General features: G+C 53.8%; 1 protein-coding gene across 1 annotated transcript in view; it reads right to left on the bottom strand.

The window, feature by feature from the left end:
- BCR (BCR activator of RhoGEF and GTPase) overlaps positions 1–25058 on the bottom strand; it is a 132565-nt gene that overhangs the window by 969 nt on the left and 106538 nt on the right. Inside the window, exons 13-22 of the mRNA XM_064371896.1 lie at positions 24247–24351; positions 23454–23528; positions 20624–20721; positions 17972–18103; positions 5780–5839; positions 4830–4939; positions 3417–3556; positions 1928–2062; positions 889–994; positions 263–425 (exon numbers count right to left, since the gene is read on the bottom strand). Coding sequence (XP_064227966.1) covers positions 263–425; positions 889–994; positions 1928–2062; positions 3417–3556; positions 4830–4939; positions 5780–5839; positions 17972–18103; positions 20624–20721; positions 23454–23528; positions 24247–24351 — 1124 coding nt within the window. The remainder of the gene's footprint in view (positions 1–262; positions 426–888; positions 995–1927; positions 2063–3416; positions 3557–4829; positions 4940–5779; positions 5840–17971; positions 18104–20623; positions 20722–23453; positions 23529–24246; positions 24352–25058) is intronic.

The raw sequence follows: 25058 nt of genomic DNA, 5'->3' as shown, positions 1-25058 counted from the left end.
CTGGGATTACAGGCATGAGCCACCACGGGTGAACACTCGGGGTGGTGGTAATTCCCAGCACGGTGCACCAGCAGGACCAGGAGGTGGCCTGAGCCCCCCGATAAGACTCCCATTCGTGCAGACCTAGGCAAGTTTCTCTCTGAATCTTGGCCACCTCCACGGGTACAATGCAAGTAGGAGGATGGTCAGGACTCAGGGCGGCGCAGGCAGAGGCCACCTCTGTCAGGTTGGGTGGCATGGGCTGGAGCCTGTCTTCCCATACCTGGGACATGACCTCCAAGGACCAGCTGTCGGTCATGGTGATGGGCTGGCTGGGGTTCGCAGGGAGCTTGCTCTCCTTCTCCGAGGGCCGGAGCAGCGTGGGGCCAAAGACCGTGGCGAGGTTGTGCAGGGACATCTTATTGACTGCCTCCTTCTCTGCCACCCTGTCGAGGACCGAAGCAGAGGGGGCTGTTTCAACGCCACCAACAGGAGAGAGGTGGAAGGGCTGGGCCGTGCTGGAGTCCTCAGGGAGGGAGCGACCTCGACCCTGGCTGTGCTGGAAGCTGACTCCAGCCCTGGTATTTCTGGGTCTAGGTGGCCCAGGACGAGGGGCCAGCTCTGGGCTGGTGGGGATGTCTCCTCCATGATCTGGGTGGGAGGGAACTGGGGGGTTCAAGTGCACTGGTGGACATGGAGAAAGCTCTGAGCTGTTTGTTAAGGCCACAGTGCAGAGAGAGAAGAGTGGCAAAGAGGAGAGGCTGGGGCGGGGGCGGCAGTGGCACTAGTCCCCAGAGGCAGTGAGGGACTGCAGGCAGGGGTCGGGAGAAAAGGTCCTCGGTACTGGGGGTCTGATGCGAGCAGTGGGGCACCCTGGAGTCCTGGGCAGCCACGGGAGAGCTGGGCTACCTTTTCAGGTGGTCCAGAAGGAAAAGGAAGGTGAGCAGGTTGGCCTCCGGCAGGGACAGCAGCAGGTTGAGCATGCAGCTCTCCTTTGCAACCGGGTCTGAAAGAGCTGCAGAAGGCAGTGGGTTACTCCTCCGGGTCACAACGAGCCAGAGCCCTCTCCCGAGGTGGTCACATGGAACACCCGGGACTCGTGTCCCTGAGCAGCCCAGGCCCCTCATTATCCTCACTCCCACAGCGCTGGTCCCCAGTGATGACCCTGTGAAGGGTGCCTGTGTGGGGTGTGAGCCACCTGAAGGAATTTTCTCTACCTCACAGGGGTCACCAGCACCCGGAGAACAGCAGCAGGAGGTGGCGTGAGAGCAGCCGCCCATGGGCAGAGCCTCGCTTGGGAAACTCCCGCTGCCACGCCATCCCCAGACAGCCTAAGGCAGGGGAGGCTCAGCATGGAATGAAATAAGGGAGGGAGGGACACAAGGAGGTGGGAGGTGGGAGGGCCCCAGCCCCACCAGCTATACATAGACCCCCTCATCACCCTGGACACCACAGGGGCACCTGCAGGCTGGGAGAGCAGGTCCTCTGTGCATGGGAGGCAGACCTGCCCTAAGGGTGATGTGAAGGCTACATGGCCGCACGCGCCAGCCTTCCACTTTAGCCATCAGCCTCCAGGGTGACTAAGGGTCAGGCCAGGACTGAACCCGTGCTTGACAGCCCCAGGACCTGTGGCTACAGCACCCGGGCGCCCTCATTCAGCCCTGGTCTGCAAAAAGGAGGACAGCAGAGTTTAGGACCCCACAGCACGGCTGTGCTGACCATTTCACCCTCTTGGTCTCCTGCAGGAATAGGGATGGCAAGCCCTCTCAGAATGGGCAAGGGCTTCAGGACAGGCTGGGTTCTGGCCCCTGCTTTCTCAGGTTGGTTAAAACACCGACTATGGCAGAGGTGGCACAGCTCGGGTTCCCACACCTCACTTTTCACAGCCACCAAGGGCAGCAATGGACGAAGAGATGCCTCCCAGGACGCCAAGGCCTCCAGTGCTCACCAATGCCCTCAGCGAAGTTGGGGTAGAACTCGTCAGTGAAGAGGGGCTCGGGCAGCTCACGGAAGTAGAGCTTCAGTGTGCCTGCGATGGCGTTCACATCCATCTCGCTCATCATCACCGACACGTCCTTGTTATCTGGAAAGAGAATGGAAGTGCTGCAGCCTCCTTGAGGATCCCGAGTGCGTCTCCCGCCATCCCTGCCTTGGCTAACGCACCGTCCCTGCCACACTGACTGCTGTGCGGGACCCTCCCCTGCTGTGAGCAGCTTATCTTACTCCTCCCAAAAGCTGTGTGTGGTTCTGTCTGTGCAGCGTTGATGGAGGGGCGTGTGCATCCCCGGACCTCTCCCCTGCTTGGCCCGATGTGATGGCCAGGAGGAGCCAAGCGTGGCAGGACACAGAACCTGCATGGGAATCAGGGACTCCGCCCTGTGTAGCAACCACCCTGCACCAGTGTCTTCTGATAGCAGGAAGGCTGTGGGAGAATCTGATGGGTTTCAGTGTTTGAACTGGTATCTTGTTTTTGGACCCAGTTAGCCACTGGTGCTTACCTCCCCACTACACCAGGTCCATTCTGGAACCTCAGAGGGAGCTGAAACTACCCCAGGGCCCACCCAAGGGTGCTGGGCATTCTACAGGTCCCGGTAAGGGTGGGTGGTGTGTGCCCGAGAAAGGTATACAGGCACAAAATCCTGTTGCTGTGACGATGCTGGGCAAGGACCTTCTGGGGTCTCAGTGCCCTCCCCTGGCATTTGGGGCATGTCCAGGTCCTTCATAACCTGGTGAGATGGAGGCGGAGAGGCTGCAGCCCCAGCCTGAGCTGGTCCATCAGTGCCCTCTGCCCGCCGCATCCTCACACAGGGCAGTGGACAGAACACACTGAGTCCTGGGCTCCGCAACTCCCGTCCACCCCCACAGCAAGAAGGCCAAGGCCCCGCGGAAGCCCCTAGCCAACCTTCAAGCAGCATGGGTGGGTAGGTGGTTTAAAAACTGGCTTCTACAGGCTGGGTGTGGTGGCTCATGCCTGTAATCCCAGCACTTTGGGAGGCTGAGGTGGGTGGATCACGAGGTCAGGAGTTGGAGATCAGCCTGACCAACACGGTGAAACCCCGTCTCTACTAAAAATACAAAAGTTAGCCGGGGTTGCTGGCACCCCTGTATTCCCAGCTACTTGGGAGGCTGAGGCAGGAGAATCACTTAAACCTGGGAGGTAGAGGTTGCAGTGAGGCGAGATCGAGCCATTGCACTCCTGCCTGGGTCAGAGAGTGAGACTCTATCTCAAAAACACAAAAACAAAAACAAAAAACTGGCTTTTACAGAAGCTCCTTCTACAACTCTTGTCTTGTCTTTCTTAAAAATCATAGAACAGTAAATGAAGAAAAGACACAGAGAAGGATGTGACATGCCTGGGCCATGGTGGAGCACTGTGAGATCTCATCATGGACACCGCTGCCCACACCCCCTCCCGTCCTGCCCAAGCTGACACTCACTGACGTCGAAGGCTGCCTTCAGTGCCTGGATGTCGGTGGCCACTCCGGACACGCGGTAGATGCCCACCTCCTCCATGCCGCGGCGCTCGATCTCCTCCACGCACTGGCGCACGACGTAGGGCACCTTGGACCTCTCTCTCCTGCGGGAGGATGGCGTGTTCTGTGTCCTGGCAGCCCCGCTTGAACCGTGACACAGGAGACCTGCCCCCTATCTGCACACCCGAAGCTGGGGTGAGGATGGTCACGAAGGTGCCCAGGTCTGGGGCTGCACACAGAGCCTTGTGCGTGCCTGTCCTCCCTCTGCCAGCTCAGTCCTCACTGCATGCACTCCCTCAGGACCTTTCTAAGAGGCTGAAGCAGCCAGAACCCCTGCGAGTCACACGTGGTCTTTGGGGGAAGGCCAGGAGGCCTGTCTAATAAAGTCAGCACAGGAAGGGCATCTGAAAGATTCCAGGTCTGGGGTTAGCAGCCTGTGCTCCAAGCTGGGACATCAGACCCAATGTTGGTCCTGCCACCCATGTGCTGTGTGAGAGGAGAATCTGTGACCCCTGACCCCTGCTGCTGGCCTTAATAAACATCGCACGAATGAATGAAGGGCTGCCTCAGCACCAGAGCTCCAAGTACTGCGATGCTAAGTGCTTTCTTCCTGAGTCTTAGCAGCGAACAATTCCAATACCGCCCGCCACACAGGAAACTAGAGTACGAATATTTCAAAGTTAGAAGACAGTGTTGTGCTGAGGCCTTAACTTTTTAAGTTTGGGTTTTCAACTGGATTTAGGAGCACATCAAAGCTGTTTCTCAAGCCATCCTCTTTAGCAGTGCTCATTTGGGGGAGCTTCTGATGGAGTCCTCGCTGCTCATGCCCAGAGCCCTCCCAGAGTGCCACGCAAGTGGCTGCCATACAGTTGGGGGTAGGAGTGGTGTTTATACACAGAAAGGTGTCCCGGGTGTGACTGATGGAGGCCCCGGCCCACATGATCGGCAAGGTCAGGGGCCCAGCCGGATTCCATCCTGGGGAAGCAAATGAATTCTCGGAGGAATTCATGTACTTTCAACTGCTCTCAAATCCACAAACGGGCTTCTCCTGGCAACTGACTCATAACAAAGGAGCAGGGGTTATGACCATTCAACGGGAACCCGGGACCATGACAAATTCCAAGCGAGGGCAGAAACCCTGCACTTGGCAGTTCCTGGAGCCAGCCTACTGCTTCCAAGCAAGGCGGCAAGGACGTTCCTGAGCTGGTGTGGAGTAAACACAGGAGGGAGCTGAGCACACCAACTGCTCCCTGGGGCCTGACCTCACCATGCAGCAACCACACACAGAGAAGGGAGACCCACACACGCTCTTCCCTGCAGAAACAGCTGAAGGGACGGGCGCCCTCAGTGCATGAGCCCAAGTTCCTCCCCACTCACTTGGTGACCACAGCGATCTTGACTCCGAAGACCCCTGTCTGTTTTCGGGATGGCATCCTCTTCAAGCTAAACTCCCGGCTGGTGAACTTGACCGAGAGCTTTACTTCAAGCTACAGTGGGGAGAAGGGGCACAGTCCTCTAATCCTCCTGGTTCTCACATCCGAGGTCCCGAGGGCCCCTGGGGATCTTGTCAAATACTTCAAAGCTCAAGGCATGCAGAGGTCTCAGTGTGAGGTGGGGCCACTGCTAAGAGAAGCCACTAGTCTACTTCAGCAAGAGCCGGGGCTGTTAAAGGTGGCGTCAAGGACTGGCCTCTGCAGAACCACCTCCTACAATCCCCGCTGCTCCTCTTGCTTGCTTACTTTTTTTTAGATAGAGGATCTCGCAATGTTGCCCAGGCTGTACTCAAACTCTTGGGCTCCAGTGATTCTCCTGCCTCAGCCTCCAGAGTAGCTGATACTACAGGTGCACTATGCCTGGCTTTCTCTTTCTTAGTGACAATAAAAATTAGGTAGGAAAGAGTATTGAGATTAATATAAGAGAAAGCCAAGAATCATCAATTATTAACATTTTACGATAAACGCCCAGGCCTTTTTGGGTGTGTCATGGCTTTAAGGTCTAAGTCTTTCGGGGGTACCTAAAGACAAATCAGGGGTCTCTATTTACATGGGCAGCCTCCAGGTCCCTGAGTGGAGGCCCCACCTGTCCTGGTGGTGCTATGAGACCTTTGTTCGAAGAGGGATGCTCAGGATGTGACCAGCAACTGCATCCCAGCCAGTGAATGAAGATTCCCATGCATGGCGATTCTGCTCTCTGGGGGACTTCTCTCCTCCAACCAGGCTCCCTTTCAGGTGCCAGCTCAGACTTAGCCACCTCTGACTGATTTGAAACAAACAGAGGCCACCGTATCCTTCTGGGGGAAGTGGGAGCCGAGTCCCATGGACACATACCCCATTCATGGCGATGACGGTGCGCTGCCAGTCTCTGTCCTGCAGGGCCTGTGGGTCCAGCTGAAAGCAAAGAGTCATGATTGGCAGAGGCCCTGGGTCTGTTCAGAGGCCCCACAAGGCTTCAGCCCATACCCACCACTTCTCCCCACCTTAGTCAGAGGCAGAGCCCAACTGCAGCCAGCATCTCCATCAAAGGCTGAGAGAGGTAGAGTAAGAAGGGTGCCTGCCCGACACCCTGGAGCCCAGGGCCCCACTGCTCCCAGAGCCCTGCTGCCTGGGGAACAGCACCCCCTCCTCCCTCTGCCCCTCCCACACGTGCCCCATTCGTGAAGGCTTTGTCTCCTGCTTTACAGGGAGCACAAGCTCCATCAGCTATCCTGGGTACGCCAAGATCACCGGCTGGGCTGGGTGAATGAGCGGTACCTTGGGTGGGGAGGGGTAGTCTTGTTAAAAATACACCTTCCCAGGCTCCACGTGCAGAGAACTAGACTCATAATCTGGGTGGGACCTGGGATTTGCACAACTAGAAACCCCAGGTAGTTCTGGAGTGAAGCCAGGTCAGGGAGCCACCATCTCACTCCATACAAGGCCACTGCATCGGGGCTTGTGTTTCCATCCCTTGCTTCAGGGGATGCTTCATTTTAGCCACAAGGCAAGCTGCCTAAGAGCAGGGACCACACCTCATGATGTCTGCACACATTCACGTGGATGCCCGCATACACACACACACACACACACACACACACACCGGTGCTGAGCACAGCACCAGGCCTGAAGAGGGGCTGAGGATCGGCATCATATCCACTGCAAGGGACCCTAGAGGCCACAGCCACCTGGGCTGGAGCAGGTCAAGGAGCCCAGCCAGCTGCCCCTACCTCACAGGTGCGTGCACCTGGGCCTCCTTCCTGCACCCGCTCAGCAAGAAGGCTCACCACAGGCACATCTGGGGGGTGACCCCTCCTTAACTACCCTTCTAGCTCCTACTGGTGAACATTTCCCAAGGATCTGAAATGTACACCAGAGTGGCACGGAATAGCAAAGCATGGCAGGATGTCTCCCGCCAGGGGTTATGTGGTCACAGATTATCATGCTGCATCCTGCCCTGAAGGTTTTCAGAGGCCACACTCCAGGTATCAGGGACCTCACCCTGAGAAGCAGCGTCCGTGGGCAGGGACCAGTCAGTCACAAGCCATATACAAAAAGGAATCTCTCAAGTGGCACTTTCCCCAAGAGTGAATCCTAAGGAGACGCAGGAGAGGATAACATGAGAGATGAGGAAAGGGTGCACTTTCTCTGGAAAGGGAGAGTTTAATACCACCGCGGGGAGCTTTAAAAAATTGAAACCTCGCCTGTAATATCAGCACTTTGGGAGGCCAAGGCAGGAGGATCACCTGAGCCCATGAGACCTGCCTGGGCAATACAGTGAGACCTCGTCTCTATTAAAAAAAAAAAATTTTCAAAAAAATTAGCCAAGCATGGTGGCACGTGCCTGTAGTCACAGCTACTTGGGAGGCTGGGATGGGAGCACTACTCGAGCCTGGAAGGTAGAGGCTGCTGTGAACCAAGATCATGCCATTGCACTTCAGCTTGGGCAACAGAGCAAGACCCTGGCTCTAACTAACTAACTGGAAATGCAGAAACATGTTAAGCAGGAGACATTCTTCCCCTTCCTTCCAAGAACAGCCATCACTGGGCCCCTCTTCCCTTGGAAACCCAGAAGTAGCAGAAGCAGCTGACAAGCAACCCAGAATCCAGGTAAGTAAAGACATAGAAAGAGAAACTGTCCAGACATCAGGCGGCTGCCCCTCCGATCCCCACTGGAACCGCAACCCACATGCCGGCCCACCTTGCCCTTGCACACCAGGTTTCGAATGTGGGTCCACAGGGCGGTGCCGCGACCACACAGGTGCTTTTCGGCGGAGGCTGCCCGGCTCCAGCCCGCCCAGCTGGGGTGGAAGTACCGAAGGAGGCCCTGCATCGCGGCTGGGGGGGACGGCGACTCTCGCATGCTTGGCCCTGCTGCTCTGGGAAGCTGGTGGAGCTGAACGAGAGCTCCCAGCCTCCGCAGCCTTTTGACCAGGCTTTGAGGGAAACCCCGCCCCGCAGTCTGGCTGGCCAAGGTCAAAGCTTCCCATCACCCCTGGATTCCACTTTTTTGTCTGTGTGTGGGAAGAACATCCTCCCACCCCAGCCTATTGGTTACGGGAATTCCAACCTGTCTCCATCTCCTCTAAAGCCCAGAAAAGCTGAGCTTCCTTCTCTAAGTGGCTAGTTTCCTGTTGCCCAAGTTTGGAGACGCTGAGTAAAGTCTGACTGGTCGGCCTGCCTTGTGCTGGAAGCAGTCTAGACTGCCCAGAATCTGTACCACCCCCAGCAGGTAACCACAAGAATCACACGCAGTGCCTCTGATGGATCCAGGGCGGAGGGCACCCTGCTCAGGTCCTCCTCCCCCAGAGCAAGCGCAGCCCTGGGCAGGGCTCCAGCCAGTGTCCACTCCCCAGCACTGGTGGTGTCCATCACCCACCCCAACCTGGCCCTGATGCTGTCAGATGGGTTCTTTACCAGGCCCCTCTCTGTGACTCCCAGTGATTGGAGATCAGAGTATCGGCCTCTGAGCACCGGTTCACAGCCGACCTGATTTTCAGCTCCAATGGGAAAGGCTGTCCCAAGGCTGGCTCTGCTCCAAAGAACAGAGTGTGCTTCAGAGCGGAAGCCGTGTAAAAAATAGCATGATAATGAGGCCTGTGCCTCGGCTCAGCCAACCCCAAACATTGCTCAAGACTGGCACGCTCTCTCGTGCAGTTATTTAAAGCACCAGAGAAGTAAACAAGCAAAAGACCAGGCTTTGGAAAAACAGATGACCAAGTGGGAAACAGCAGTTAAGGGAAAAACTGAGGCACTCCAGATGCTGTCTGGGGTCTCCCTGGATTGCAAAGTCTGGTGAGGAATACGCCTGCTGCCTGGCCGGGTGGGGGCCTGTCTGCTCACACGCAGTGGTCTCAGGAGGGTAGACCAGGTCGCTGCTCATCTCCCACTGGCTTGGGTAAGGCAGGGGCCTTGGAAGAATGACTGTGGTCAGTAGGCCTAGCAGATGGTGGCCTGGAGGTCTGCCTAGAAAACTACCCTGCACATCCATCCCAGGGAAGTGGTGGGGTGGGGGCTGGGGAAGGCCGAAGCCCAACTGGGGCAAGTGTTGTGTGCTGCCCTAAAGCGTCACTGATCACCTTCCATGGTGGCTCTGCTGGGGGCCCAGCACTGCCCTGCTTGCTGTGTAGTCAGCGTGGCTGGATTGAGTCACCAATAGACAGCCAGAGGACATCCTCTCTCCCACCCTCAGCAGGGGTAGGGTGGGGGTTATGAATAAATCATCCAAAGGAGGAAATGCTCGCTCACTCCTCCCTTACCTCCTTGTAGACAACAGCTTCCTCCACGGCCATCGTCACCAGCCTGGATGGTCCAGTAGGGCGCCCCTGGTTGTTCCTGTATGAGCCCCATGTGTCTGCACCATAATCTATTCCCGGGGGTGGGTCTTTGCTGAGACTACCAGAGAACCTGTGTGTTCACCAGGAGAGACATGACAGGCCTCCTGCTGTGGCCAGTGACCACAGTCTGCTCTCCTGAGATCCATCCTACTTTTTTTTTGAGAGGGAATCTCGCTGTCACCCAGGTTGGAGTGGAGTGGCACTATCTTGGCTCACTGCAACCTCCGCCTCCCGGGTTCAAGCGATTCTCCTGCCTCAGCCTCCTGAGTAGCTGGGATTATAGGCACCTGCAACCATGCCTGGATAATTTTTGTATTTTTAGCAGAGACAGGATTTCACCACGTTGGGCAGGCTGGTCTTGAACTCCTGACCTAAAACAATCCACCCACTTCGCCTCCCAAAGTGCTGGGATTACAGGCATGAGCCACCGTGCCCAGCCCCCATTCCACTTTTAACTCTTTGCTGCTCTTCTTTGATCCCAACCAGTCTCTAACATCACTTTAAAAGGAACACCCTCTCTCCCTCAGGATAAGACTATAAACAGCATTGGTGAGGATGTGGAGAAATGGCCACTGGGGATGTAAGATGGTGTAGCCACTCCAGGAAACGTAGGGCAGTTCCCCAGTCACCTTGCTGCACAGCCCAGCAACCCCACTAGGTGTCTACTCAATGAATGAGAACATATGTCCATAGAGAGACTTGTACCAAGGACAAGTTCATGGCTGCATTAACCATAACAGCCCAAACTAGAAATGATCCAAGTGTCTGTCAAATAGTAAATGCAGAAACAAAAACATGGTTTACGTATGCAGTGGAAAATTATTCAGTCATAAAAAGGAATGAAACAATGTTAACACACGAAGCCTCAAAAACATAATAGCAAGTGGAAGAAACCAGCCAAAAAAGGCCACTCTAGTATAATTCCATTTTTATGAAATGTGAAGAATAGGCAAATCTCTAGATAAAAAGCAGATCAGCTTGGGTTTGGGAGTGGTTGTAATTGGGAATGGGCTGGGCACGGTGGCTCATACCTATAATCTCAGCACTCTGGGAGGCCGAGGCAGAAGGATTACTTGAGCCTAGGAATTTGAGACCAGCTTGGGTAGCATAACAAGACCCTGTCTCCACCAAAACAAAACAAAACAAAAAGGTAGCCTGGCATGGTGGCACATGCCCGTGGCCCCAGCTACTTGAGAGGCTAAGGTGGGAAGAGCACTTGAGCCTGGGACATCAAGGCGGTGCTGAGTGTGGTTGCACCACTGCACTCCGACCTGGGCAACAGAGCATGACCCCGTCTCAAAAAAAAAAAAAAAAAGAGGCAACAGGGAAATTGTTTGGGTGATGGAAATATTCTAGAACTGGATTGTTGGTAAAAGCTGTACCGCTCTGTAAATTTACTACAGAATCATTCAGTTATAAAAATGGATGCATTTCATGGTACAAAAAGTTAAAGAAAAATATAGGGTCCAAAAGTGGCCCCCAATAGAGTAAGGAGGACCTGTGTCACTGTCCACGGTGACAGTAGTGTGCTTCTTCAGGAAGAATTCCGTGGAATCGGTGTAAGAATCTGCTCATGTGATTACATTTCATGATGTTTATGTCTTAAAATCTTCCCCAAATATTTGTTCAAGACAAATAATCACTCATTTTGTGTTCCTGCAGAAAGAAACCCCCCTGGGGCCTGCCCCACTCCAAGTCTAAGAAGCTACATAAGCTTCTCTCCTATCAGCGCCTCTGCCACATAGACCATGACTCATTCATCTCAGAATGCCCCCAGCATCAGGCACCCTGCATGGGTGGAACGGCCGTGTGGCCAAGACCTACACAGCCCTGAGATAATCCCCGACATACAAGTGGGGATTCTTGGTGCCTTCATGATGGTATTTGCCTTACCTGCCAATACCTCCCCAACTCCCATCACTTCCCCTGTGACGTGCTCTTTATTTTGGCTCATGTCTGTCCCTGCTGCTGGAAAGTAAGTGTGGAGGACAGAGATTTGTCCAGTCCGTTCTCTGTAGTATCTCCAGTATCCAGAGACATAAGACATACATCTACATCTGAAGTTAATACATTGTTGAAGGGATCTAGAATTTACATATATATTGGCACAAAGCAAGTACTGTTACATGCACTAGAAATTGCTGAGCCAGGCAGCTGTCCTCTCACAGGTGAAGGTGCTGAAGTTCCCAGGGGTGGTTGGGGGGCCTGGGGCTTCTCCACCACACCGCACATGTGCCCCCTGGTGGTTGGGGCTTTCATGGTGAGGGGCCAGCGAGTTCATGGAGTCTGGGCTCCCACATCCATCCCTGTACCGTGGGCAGCCTTTTTATCTTAGCTAGAAGGCTGAAAAGTAATTCTTTACTTTTTTAAAAAAATTGTAAAATATGCAAAATGTAAAATGTCCGACTTTAGGTATCTTTAAGTGTGCAGTTCAGTAGCATTAGGCACACACACTGTTGTGCAACCATCACCACCATCATCTCCAAACTGAAACTCCACACCCATTAAACAGTAACTCCCAGGGGGCAGGTGCCAAAAGAAAAACTTCCCTTCCCCCTGCCCCCAGCTGCTGTAGCCTCTCATCTCTTTCTGCCTCTATGAATTTGACTAATCTAGCTACCTCATGTAAGTGGAATCATACAGCATTTGTCTTTTTGTGTCTGGTTTATTTCACTTAGCAGCATGTCCTCAAGGCTCACACCATGTTGGAGAATGTGTCAGAATGTCCTTCTTCTTGAAGGCTGAGTAATATTCCACTGTATGGATTGACAGACATTCACCAGCAGGTGGACGCCTGGATTCTTTCCAGTCTGAGGCTGGCATGGTCAGTGCTGTTGTGCACATGGGCACAGCCACCTGACTTGGTGTCATCTTTGCATTCACAAGCTGTTGCCAGGCACTTCCATGGGTTCTTGGGGGAACAACTGCTGCAGAGCGGGCAGCCCAACAGGGAGACTGCCCGAGAATGGGTGGACCTCACCGCATGGTGGAGACTTGAGAGCAGCTGTCAGGGTGCCACTAGGAGGCCTCAGTCAGACCTGCTGGCTTGTGCCTGGTCAGGTGCCCACATAACCCAGGCTGGCAGAGAAGTCTGGGAAACTCCAGACAGCCAGTCAGAGCACCAGCTTTAAACGAAGACCAGGTCACATCAGAGGTTCACAGTCCAAATCTCGTCCCTGAGGCTCACAAAAAAACACTAGCAGCAACAAAAATTAACTCTGATGCCTCCACTGGAACGTGAGTCATGAGCTCAGCAAGACACACAAATAGATCAGGAGAAATGGGAGCATGACTTGATACAATGTTGCCTTCTAAGGAGAATAGACAGGGCTACCGGGATTTAGCAACCTAAAACATTTGCAAATGAAGAGAGACATGCCCATAATCCTAGCACTCTGGAAGGCCAAGGAGGGGAGATCATTTGAGGTCAGGAGTTTGAGACCAGCCTGACCAACATGGTGAAACTCCATCTCTACTAAAAAATACAAAAAAATGGCCGGGTGCGGTGGCTCACGCCTGTAATCCCAGCACTTTGGGAGGCCGAGGCGGGTGGATCACGAGGTCGAGAGATCAAGACCATCCTGGTCAACATGGTGAAACCCCATCTCTACTAAAAATACAAAAAAATTAGCTGGGCATGGTGGCACGTGCCTGTAATCCCAGCTACTCAGGAGGCTGAGGCAGGAGAATTGCCTGAACCCAGGAGGCGGAGGTTGCGGTGAGCCGAGATCGCGCCATTGCACTCCAGCCTGGGTAACAAGAGCGAAACTCCGTCTCAAAAAAACAAACAAACAAAAAAAAATTAGCCGGGCGGGGTGGCATATGCCTGTAGTCCCAACTACTCGGGAGGCTGAGGTGGGAAAGTCGCCTGAACCCAGGAGACAGAGATTGCAGTGAGCCAAGGTCACACCACTGCACTCCAGCCTGGGGGACAGAACGAGACTATGTCTCAAAAAAAAAAAAAGAAACAACTGAAGGAAGAAATTCCTAATGGCAGCCAGGCTCCAATTTCCTTGGCTCTGACCTGTGGTGACTCCCGCTTTGGCCCAGCATGTGCAGGGGCACTGGGACTGTGTCTCTGGGGCCCTGTCCCTGTCCCTGCCCCACCACACTCGGCTAGGCTGCAGACTTGACTAGTCCTCCAGCAACGTGTCCCACGACCTGTCCCATAAATCCTGTGCTCCCACTCATCTTGGAGCACAGGATGTTGATGCCTTCACCTTGAAAAATCCCTCCCTGAAGATACAGACTCAATGTCCCCTGCTCTGTGAAGGCTTCTCTGTCCCCTGACCTCACTTCCCAAATAACCATGCCACGTGAGCCACCAGTCACTCTGGGCCAAAGCCTGCCTCGCCTCCTGGCACATTTACCGCACCCTTCCTTTCCAGCTTCTCAGATCTAGACCATGAAGGCTGGGGGCAGGGGTCTTCTTATTCTTGGGGCCTGGCACACAGGAAGCCCTCCATCACTGGGGTGGCATGGCAGGTTCCTGGTGTCTGAGGATGGACTGGGATGGCCTCGCTTGCTCAGATGGCTCATTCAGGCTTGCGGCTGGCTTGGAAAGGACACCCGGCTTGTGTCCTCCTGCACCTGCCCACACACAGGGCTTCGATTCGTGCTTTCAGTGGCTCTTTGCTGGACTGTGGGCACCACCACAGCTTTGTCCCTGCTGTATTGTGTATCCTTCCCCTTGCCTTTCTGGCTGATGGCTCTGAACAATGCAGCTCACCCATCCCAATTTCTAGAGCCCACCCCACCCCCAACCCTCATGGACCCTCTACTGTGCAAGGGAGGTGGGGACCTAGCAAGTCATCCAGAACAGGCATTTGAAGAACAGAGGCTAAAATCTGAGACTTGGGCAAGTGGTTCCTGAACCCAGCTCATCAGCGCCATTAAGGGGAGCAAAAATACAGACTGGGCCAACACCCCAGCACAGAAGATCCCGACTCCTGCTGCCCACAGACGGACGCATGAGCAGCTTTGCTGAGGACTCCTTTCCATCCTGGACCCCTGACCGTGGAGGAGCCCCTGGGGCCTGCCAGGGGCCTCTGCCCTCATGGCTAGATCTGGACACTCCTGGGATGCTGCGGCTTCTGTACCTGCTGCATCAGCCTCACATCACCGGAGGGTCTCTCTACTCAACTTCTGAGTCTAGGTGCATAAGCAGGGTGGGAGCCTACAGCAGCCTCCGCAGCAGCCTGCAGAGAGCCAAGTGCCTCCCACACGGCACAGCCCAGAAGGCACCTGGTGTTGCTGGGAAAAGCCCAGATTCAAAAAGGCTGGGCCCCGGAGTCATGCACACCCTCTCCCAGGTATCCCTGTGCAGAAAACAGTGTCCAAGGGGGAGAAAGAAGCCAGGCTGGTGTCGCAGAGCGTCAATGGCATAGTCACCGCCCCTCCTCTGACTTCCTTCCTCCTGGGATCCCACAAACAAGCCCCCCCTGCTGGGAGCCTGGCAGTCCAGGGACCAGAGCAGCCACTGCCTACTTGGTGTGAGTCATGAACGCCCTTCACAAGGCGATCAGATTCCTTCCTGTCCAGTGAAGGCCAGGAGCCATGGTTCCCACCCACCGCTCCCACTGACACAGAGACCAGGGGCTGGAGCCAGACTGTGCCTGCTCCATCGCCTCCTCACAAATGATGACAAATAAGGATAAGAATAGCAGCAGGGCCGGGCGCGGTGGCTCAAGCCTGTAATCCCAGCACTTTGGGAGGCCGAGGCGGGTGGATCACGAGGTCGAGAGATCGAGACCATCCTGGTCAACATTGTGAAACCCCGTCTCTATTAATACAAAAAAATTAGCTGGGCACGGTGGCGCGTGCCTGTAATCCCAGCTACTCAGGAGGCTGAGGCAGGAGAATTGCCTGAACCCAGGAGGCGGAGGTTGCGGTGAGCCGAGATCGCGCCATTGCACTCCAGCCTGGGTAACAAGAGCGAGACTCCATCTCAAAAAAAAAAAAAAAAAAAAAAAAAAAGAATAGCAGCAAACACTGATCCCCCACCCGTAAGAGCATATGTCACTCAACCCTGGAGGCTCCATGGCCCCCCACCCCAATTTAAAGGTGAGGAGGCTGGGCGCAGTGGCTAACACCTATAACCCCAGCACTTCAGGAGGCTGAGGCAAGTGGATCACCTGAGGTCAGGAGTTCAAGACCAGCCTGGCCAACACGGTGAAACCCCATCTCCACTAAAAAATACAAAAATTAGCTGGGCATGGTGGTGGGCACCTGTAAACCGGCATGGCAGTGGGCACCTAAGCTACTTGGGAGGCTAAGGCAGGAGAATCGCTTGAACCTGGGAGGTGGAGGTTGCAGTGAATCGAGATTGTGCCACTGCACTCCAGCCTGGGCAACAGAGTGAGACTCTGTCTCAAAAATAATAATAATAAAGGTAAGGAAACACATTTGGACGAGTTGGACAGTAACTCGCCCAGGTCACACTGAGTGGTGTAGGGGTGACAAAGACTCTCCTTGACTGAACCCATGTGGTCCCTCCGGCTCTTTATTCTGGCTAGATCCCATCCCTGGGCATGTTCTCAAAAGCCCAATTTTTGCAAGAATCCTTCTAAGTCAGTTTTGCCAGAGCCCCCCGCACTTGCTATCTGATCAGATTCCTCATCCCATGCCATCCCCAGAGCATATCTATCCCTCTGGCCTGTCTTCAGCGAGATTCCTGTCAGGTTGGTTTCACCAGAATCCCTCTTCCCCCTGAGCGTACTTCTTCATGATTTTCCATCCATCAACCCTACCCTGCCTCTTGGCTGTAAGTTCCCACTCGTCCGTGTGAATCCGGCACTGGGCCCCTTTCTAGGCTGAGGTCTTTCCCCCATCACAATAGCTAAAATAAAATCTGCTTTTACCACTTTCACTGCTGTCCAGCTTGGGTTTTTCTTTGATACTTACTGCTCTCCTCTTCCCTAAGATGGGGTGGGGTGATGAGCCACACCCTCAGACTCAGAGGAAAGCACAGGTCATGTGCATAAATACTTCAGTAGCATTGCAGAAAAGGGTTTCAAAAGAAGGCCTGACATGGTAACATAGGAAGAGGCATATCCACTCTTTTCTCTTTTTCACTGAGACTACCAGTTACTCAGCAACAGTACCCTGGTTCAAATACAGACACTCACAGGACTCCAGTGGTTGAAGATTTGGATGATGAGTTGAGTCAATGGTTGGCAGAATCTGAACCTCCCCTTACCTGGCTTGATGAGCTGGAATAAGGGGACCAGCACCCAGGCTATGACTGTTCCTGGGCTGAGCAGTGAGGCTGCGCCAGACTCAGGCTGGGCTGTAGGGGAGGAATGCTGTAGGCTGGGTGGGGGCAGATGGAAAACATGGAGAGGGAGAGGGAAGGGGGAGCGACAGGAGTACTGCTGGCTTTGCAGTCTGCTCCCTCCACCTCCCTGAATGCCTGGGGACCCTGATTCTGAGCAGGTTACAGAAGTGTCTCCTGAGTGTCAAATGAGCTCTCTCAAAGATCTGCTGCAAGGACCAAATTAGAAAGCACATGTGGCCAGGCGCAGTGGCTCAGGCCTGCATCCCAGTACTTTGGGAGGCCAAGGCTTGAATCAGGGAGGAGGAGGCTGCAGTGAGCTGGGATCGTGTCACCACACTGCGGCCTGGACAAGAACAAAACTCTATCTCAAAAAAAAAAAAAAAAAAATTAGCCGGGCATGGTGGGACATGTCTGTAATCCCAACAACTTGGGAGGCTAGGGCAGGAGGATCGCTTAAGCCAAGGAGTTTGAGGTTGCAGTGAGCTATGATCCTGCCACTGCACTCCAGCCTGGGGGACAGAGCCAGACACTATCTCAAGAAAACAAAAAACAACCAAAGAAAGCATGTGCAAAAAAGCCTGAGCTGTGACCATCATCCAGACTATGACCATCACTTGACTGATGCTAAAACACTTCGGGGATCTCAAAAAAGACCAGCGCCAAGTGCTCCCTCAAGAGCGCTGTGGCCCATCTGTGTGGTACAATCTCTCACCATGAGAATCCACACAAAGGCTGGCAGGGTGAACGAGATAATGCAGTGGGACAGGGACAGGACAGCTGAGAGCAATTTTTAGTTAATTTATTTTGTTTTAGCCAGGTCTCACTATGTTGCCCAAGCTGGTCTTGAATACCTGGGGTCAAGCAATCCTCCTGCTTCAGCCTCCTGAGTAGCTGGATTATGGGCAAAAAGAAGAGCCTTTTTGCTATTAAAACTGATCTCAGTATAGGGAGCCCCAGGAGGCCCGGAGCCACTGAATTCCCTTACACGCTTCCAAGATAGAAAAACAGGCAGGAGCTGCACCTCCCAAGATGTGGCCAGCCAGGCTGGGTGGCAGGAGGGGATGAAGCCAGCACTTACTGAAGATTAGAAGATCGGCACAGGATGGGCCAATTTCAGCCCAGGGCACCACCTAACCATTCTGCTTTTAGGTTCTCCTAAGGCCAGGCAGGAACTGAGGCCCCAGCTGCAAAACCAAGTTGAATGGAAATTCTTTGGGGATGAGACGACGCAACAGACATGCAAACAGAGGGCCATCCATCAAGACCCATCAAGGCCCACGCAGGCACAGGTTCAGGTCTCCCACGGTGGATGTTTCAGAGCCACAGCTGCCCACACCACCCAACCCCGGGTGCAAGGCCACGTCAGCGTCCCAAAGGGCCGCATGAAAAAGGACACCACGCATCAGGCAAGGATGGCAGGGACGGCAGCCTCACCTGGACCTGGCCCTTCCCCATGAGTCTGTCCGAGCTCTCGCCGTCCTCCTTGGGGATCTTCGTCTTGTTGTAACACTTTTCGTAGCACAGTATCCTCAGGGTCTGGGAGCCCTCCAGCTCTATCTCAAATTCCTGCAGCCCCGAGGGAGAAGGCGAGTCCAGTGTGAACAAACAGGTCAGCGTTATGGCCAAAGGGGCCTCTGAACCGGGGCTCTCCCTGCTGCCCTGGCTGCCCCAGAGGGACCGATGTTTGCGACCCTCCTCCTGTAGTCCTGGGACGCATAGACGTGTTCCCTGTAAGCATCTCTGGCATGAGACTGTGGCCCAGCCTGCATGCTTCCAGAAGATCCAACTGGCTCTCAAACCTAAGCCAAACTCCTAACACCAGAATCTGAAAGGGTTATCCCCACACCACCTGTCTCAGAATCTCCAGGGTGCTCATCAAAAGATATTTTTATGGGCCAGGCATGGTGGCTCACACCTGTAATCCCAGCACTTTGAGAGGCTAAGGCAGGCAGATCACTTGAGACCAGGAATACGACACCAACCTAGCCAACATGGTAAAACCTCGTCTCTACCCTAAAAATACAAAAATTAGTCGGGCATGGTGGTGCATGCCTGTAATCCCAGCTACTTGGGAGGCTGAGGCACAAGAATTGCTTGAATCCAGGAGGCAGAGGCTGCAGTGAGCCAAGATCATGCCACTGTACTCCAGCCTGGGCAACAGTTGGAGACTCTCCCTCAAAAAGCAAGAACAACAAAAAAGATATTTCTAGGGACTCTGGATTATAATGATCTGTCGATGTGGGTTCACTTTTATGGTGGTGAGACTATTCTGTAAGATATCATGGTGGATACACATCACTCTACATTTGTCAAAACCCATAAAATGTGTAACATCAAGAATGAACTCTACCTAATATCAACTATGAATTCTGGGTGATAATGATGGTTCATCGTGGGCTCATCAACTGTAACAAATACCCTACTCTGGTGTGGGATGTCCATAATTGAAGTGGAGGGCAGGGGTATACGGGAACTCTTTGTTCTTTATGCTTCATTTTGCTGTGAACCTAAACTGCTCTTAAAAAATGAACTCTGTCTAAAAGGAGACAAAGCGTGATCCTTGGGGATGATACGGGAGGGAGAGGGAGGGACTTGGAGGAAAAACTGCTCCCCTAGCTTTCAAGTTGTCTGCCGTGGGTGTGTGGTGTTAACTCTCTACTCCGTTACCCTGATGGTGCCATTGGTGAATCTGCACTTCACACCGAGGTGTGCGCCCACATGGGTTCTTGGTGGGGAAATGGAGGAGGGTGAGGGGAGAAGAAAGCAGCAGGAATTTCTGAACCTGAATGAGGGTGTGTGTGTGTGTGTGTGTGTGTGAGTGTGTGCCAAGAACATGTGAGTGTCCCCGAGCCCAGACCTTCATGGACAGTGAGGGTGGTGGAGGTGACCTGCTGCAATCTAACCCTCACACCTTCACGCCTCCCTGGAGTTCCCGTCACTGCCTGGCACCTGAACCTTCCACACACCGCCTGGCACCCCTCTCTTGTTGTCTCTGCTGGGCAATGGCCCTCTTGCTCTCTGCAAAGGCTTCTTCGATGGATCCCATGTGGCTCTTATCCCCCGCACACCATAGCTGCCACTCAGCCCTTTCGCAGGGATGTCCAGAGCTACAACAACTAGGTAATTTTCCTGAGCTCCTGTGCCCTTATACTATTCAACAACATATCTAAACTGATCAAAGAGTAGTGGATGCTGAGAAAGGAGACCTGTGTTCCAGCCCCACTGTTCACTCCACCAGCCTCATGACCCATATAGACCAAGCAGCCTGGGGGCTCCAGGCTTCCTCCTCTGCAGGAGACGGGGTGGGAGGCAGCTCTGCAGGCCCAGCTGTCTCTACCTGCACCATCAAGAATGAGACCGTCGAGGTCACAGCTGCTGCAGAAGCTGGGAAATGGCACCTCTTATGGATCTGGGGACTTAGTCAATACTGGCCCCTCTGCAATCTTTCCCCCACTCCCAGAAGGGCAGTGCCAAATGGCTAAGTGACTCACGCAGCAGCTCTCCAAGGTGGAGGAAGGCACAGCGACACACAATACAAACCCAACACCCCGAGACAAGCAAGCAGGACCCTGCAGTACCTGTCCCAGTCCTACCAGCAGAGCCCAGGCTTCCGGAAGCCAAGAAGGTTACGGGAGCTCACTCCAACTTCTGTGGAAAAACACTATGGAAACTACCAAGTAAACATAAGCGATAACAAAGGCAGACAAAAAGCCCTTTCAAGTCTCTTTCCAAACAAACACCTCCAGCAAAATAGGCTGCTTCTTTTCATGATAGGGGTGGGTAAGATTCTTAGGAACAGGGAGATACAATCTCTTAGACTCCTCACCTCCCGGCCCTGAAAACACTTCTCGAGCAAAATAGACTGCTTCTTTTGATGACAGGGGTGGGTAAGATTCTTAGGAACAGGGAGATAAAATCTCTTAGACACATCACCTCCTGGCCCTGAATTCCAAGAGATTCCTGGAATTCGGCAGCATTGCCTTTCGGGGAAGCCCTCAGGGAGCCCCTGAAGGTTTAGATTCTCTCCAGTGGACAACATCCTGTGACCGGCTGGCAGGCTGAGCCCTTGTGGAATCAGCTCCTCACCTCGTTCCAGTTTGGCTCAGCTGTGTCCCTATAGACGCGCGTCTTTGCTTTATTCACAAAATACCCAAAGGAATCCACCTCCAGGGTGCAGTACAGATCTGTGGGAAGAAAGGGACATGGAGAAGGTGGCAGCTCTTTTCCACATCACCCACATGGTCTATAAGAGTAGGTGTTATTTGAAGAATCCGGAAAAAAATAAATAAATAAATAAAACACCAAATGGGGTTCTGGCATGAACACCAGCACCTCATGCGACACTCCTGCCTGATCTGTAAAATTCCCCTGGGTGCAGCTGGGAAATGGGACCTCCCACAACATTCATTCACGCAGTCAGTCCACAAACCACAGCTAAAGCCCCTACAATGAGAAGGGCCCTGCACTGCTGGGGACAGAGAGGCGTACATGCCATTGTTACACAGGGGATGTGAGCCATAGTGACGCCATGGCAGAGGCCAGCTGTCCTGGGGGATGTGGGAAGCTCCTACAACCAGAGCAGACCCCGCTCTAAGTAGTATTGGGCAAAGAGTGAAGGCAAAAGGCACCCCAGGACACTGTGGGGCACAGGAAGCAGCTCGGTGCTGGGAAAGCCGTGGGGTGCAGGAAGAAGGGAGGGAGACGAGGCTGGGGAAGAGTGGGGCTGGGCTGTGGGCAGTAAGTGGCAGGGTGGGGTTTGTATTTTAGAAAAACCACCTGAGTGGCTTACGTCTATAATCCCTGCACTTTGGGAGGGCAAGGCAGGCGGATCACCTGTGGTTGGGAGTTTGAGGCCAGTCTGACCAACAGGGAGAAACCCCATCTCTACTAAAAATACAAAATTAGCTGGGTGTGGTGGTACGTGTCTGTAATCTCAGCTACTCAGGAGGCTGAGGCAAGAGAATCACTTGAATCCAGGAGGTGGAGGTTGCGGTGAGCTGAGATAGTGCCATTGTACTCCAGCCTGGGCAGTAAGAGCGAAACTCTGTCTCAAAAAAAAAAGAAAAAAAGAAAAACCACCTGAGAAGGGGGATGGAGAGGCCTGGTGGTGGGGACCCTTTCTGCAGTGACATCCAGAGCTACAACCAGGGAGGAGGCCACAGCCAGGGCCTGGCCAGGCAGCCAGAGACGATCAAGAAGCCTCACTGATGGAGAACGGCATTTAACAGAGGGAAAGTGGACCGCAGTTTCTGGTGTGGCCACAGGGGTGGATGGTGGTGCCCCTCAAAGGAACAGGACATAAGAGGAACAAGTTTGGGGGCCATGAATAATAGATTTGGTTTGGGGGTGCAAGTTTGAGTGCATGGGACATTGAAGAGATAGAAAGAAAGGTAACAGAGAGGCAAGGAGAGACAAGCCCGGGACCGCAGGGCAGCGTACGGTGTCATCCTGCACTGCTCACAGACAGGACCCGGGAGGAGAGGCAGGGATGGAGGAAGGCCCATGAGGGAAACACCAGCGTTTATGAGGCCGCCAGAGACGGGGCCCAGGGGAAAGATTATGTGTGTTACAATGCTATGGAGGTGTAATCTGCACATCATATAATTCATTCATTCCAAGTGTAGGGTTTGAGGATTTTCAGCAAATTTAAACACGAGTGCAAACGGCACCACAATCTTTTCATGACACTGCTCTCAGCTAAAAAGTCCCCTTGGGTTCATCCGCAGTAAGTTCTTTCTCCCAACTTCATCCCTCAACAATCACTGCTAAGCTTTCTGTCTCCACATTTTGCTGTTTTTAGAAACTTTTCTTCTTGAGATGGAGTCTTGCTCCGTCACCCAAGCTGGAATGCAGTGGCACAATCTTGGCTCACCATAACATCCGCCTCGTGGGTTCAAGTGATTATCCCGTCTCAGCCTCTCAAGTAGCTGGGATTACAAGTGCCCACCACCTCACCTGGCTAATCTTTGTATTTTTAGTAGACACAGGATTTCCATGTTGGGTCAGGCTGGTCTCAAACTTCTGAGCTCAAGTGATCCACCTGCCTCAGCCTCCCAAAGTGCTGGGATTACAGGCATAAGCCACTGCTCCTGGCCTCTAGAAACTTATATAGTGTAACTGATGTGTTACCAGGTCTTCACTGTTCTGATGACTCCAGCAGCTGGGGGAGAACCCCACTTAGAGGGCAAGGTAAAAAAGAGTATTGGGGGCCTGGCACAATGGCTCACGCCTGTAATCCCAGCACTTTGGGAGTCCGAGGCAGGCGGATCACAAGATCAGGAGTTCAAGACCAAGCCTGGCCAGCATGGTGAAACCCCATCTCTACTAAAGATACAAAAAATTAGCCAGGTGTGGTGGCACGTGCCTGTAATCCCAGCTACTTGGCAGGCTGAGGCAGAACTGCTTGAACCTGGGAGGTGGAGGTTGCAGTGAGCCAAGATAGCACTGTTGCACTCCAGCCTGAGTGACAGGACAAGACCTCGTCTCAGAAAAAAAAAGAAAAAAAGAATATTATTCATCCAGCTAGACAGAGCAGCCAAATCTGCTCTGCTGTGGGGTGAGGGTGTACTGCTGACTGCCCTCCTAGCTTGGACCCAAGACTCCTGGACACTCCAGCTGCTGCCTGTCAAACTCCTTGTCAAACCCCTGCGATCACACGATCCACCTGCAAGGGTCAGTTCACTGGCTCCCAGGATCTGAGACAGGCTCGGGAGATGGCAGAGGCCACTCCGGGAAAAACAATTCCACACCCAGAAGGCATCAACCAGCACCAATGCTCCACAGCGGCCAGTGATCAAAGGTGTCCCGTGGTCATTTGAACAACTGCCCTGCTTCCCCACACCCTGGCCGATTAGTCCTTCCTGGGTGGAGAACATGGCTCGGTCCGTGGAACCTTCCTCCCCACACCAGTACTTACTTGAACTCTGCTTAAATCCAGTGGCTGAGTGGACGATGACATTCAGAAACCCATAGAGACCCGGAGACTCATCATCTGTACAAGAGACCAAAGAGGTGAGTGTCTGTTGTCCCGGGAAAGGGAGGCAGGTGACAGGCTAACTCTGCTTCAGAATCAACCATCCCGGAGACACGGCGTAGCTGCCATCTGCCTAGCACAAGGCAAGCCAGTGTCACGGGCCAAAAACATACCCATCGTGATTTCTGTCTTGGGGATCTCAGGGTCCAGTTGGGTTCACAACACAGGCAAACCAGGGACCCAAAGTGTAATAATGTTCCAAAGACAGCAGAGGGGGTCGGGGTGATGTGGACATGGATGGGGTGTGTGTGGACAGGTGCGCATAGCATGTGCTGTGTGTGTGACTGAGCATACGTGCAACAGTGAACGCAAAACTCGGCTTGACCCAAAGTGCCAACCAGCAAGTAGCTGGAGGAGGGAGGGCTGGAAGGATGGGAGTGGGGCCAGATCAAGGCCTGGAACATCGGAGGAGCGTATGCTGTAGGCCTCACGACTAGGAACGTGATTAGCCGAGCGTCTCCTCAACCACCCAGCAGCAGCCACTCAGGGAGAAACTGCTCCTAACCCATCTCATCCACTCCTGGGAGGAGACAAGAGGCCCTAACAAGCACACCTCTTCATTCCGAACCAAAGTCCATTAGTCCCAACAAAAGTGCTAACAGGAAGTGGGGGTCAGCCCCCGGGCCAGCTGCCTGCCCTCCCTGCAGGTGCCCTGTGCGCAGGAGGATGAACCCACCTTCCTTGTTGATGGTCAGTGGAATGCTGTGGACCGTCTGCAGTTTGACACACGAGTTGGTCAGCATCTGCAGCTCCACGGATGTCAGGGAGAAGCTTTTGAAACCTGGGAGGTTGGAAGAGAGGTAAACCAATTGGTCAGTGTGCTCCTTGGCCCTCCGGCCCTACCCTCTGGACCCATACCACATCCTGGGGAAGGGGCATGGCAAGAACTAGTGCCAGGACTGGAAGCTCAGGAGAGGGCACTTGGCTCCCAAGTGCAGTGCTGGTCCGGCAGCAGAGCAAGGTGTGGCTCTGGAAGGACCAGGCCTGGAGGAGTCTTGGCGTGAGACTCACAAACACACACGTCACGCGCTACCTATGCTCAGCCACAAGGCAGGTCTGAGAATAAGCGGCTGGTCGGGGAGCACCTCCCTGTGAGGTCTCCCTAGACAGACAGCAGCCACAGCTCTGACCCCATTTCTCCACTGGGTGAGAAAAAGGGGCTTATTTCTGGGCATAATGCTGAACGGGGAACAGATGCTGCCTCTCTAGAAATGGCTGAGGCTCCCATGTTATGACAGGAAACCTGGGGCCAGGAGCACTGGCAGGGCTGCTCGGAGCTCCTCATTGCCCCAGACCACGGGAGCAATGGGGGCTGAGATGTGGCTCTGCATAGGTGAGAAGGATGAGCCTGAGGGGATGGGAGGTCAGGCCAGGTCAGAGGTGCACAGAGCCCCTGCCCAGCATCCCTATGAAAAACAATGCTTTGCAGGTAATGGCCCACAGCTGTGGGAGGACCAGGCCACCTGGATATGGTGCTCAGCCCAGCTC

The sequence above is a fragment of the Aotus nancymaae genome, unplaced genomic scaffold (assembly GCF_030222135.1).
Source record: "Aotus nancymaae isolate 86718 unplaced genomic scaffold, 86718_ANA_hifiasm-v0.15.2.pri h1tg000210l, whole genome shotgun sequence".
Lineage (NCBI taxonomy): Eukaryota > Metazoa > Chordata > Mammalia > Primates > Aotidae > Aotus > Aotus nancymaae.
Note: the sequence above shows the minus strand (reverse complement) of the source record. Positions and strands in the feature narration are given on the sequence as shown.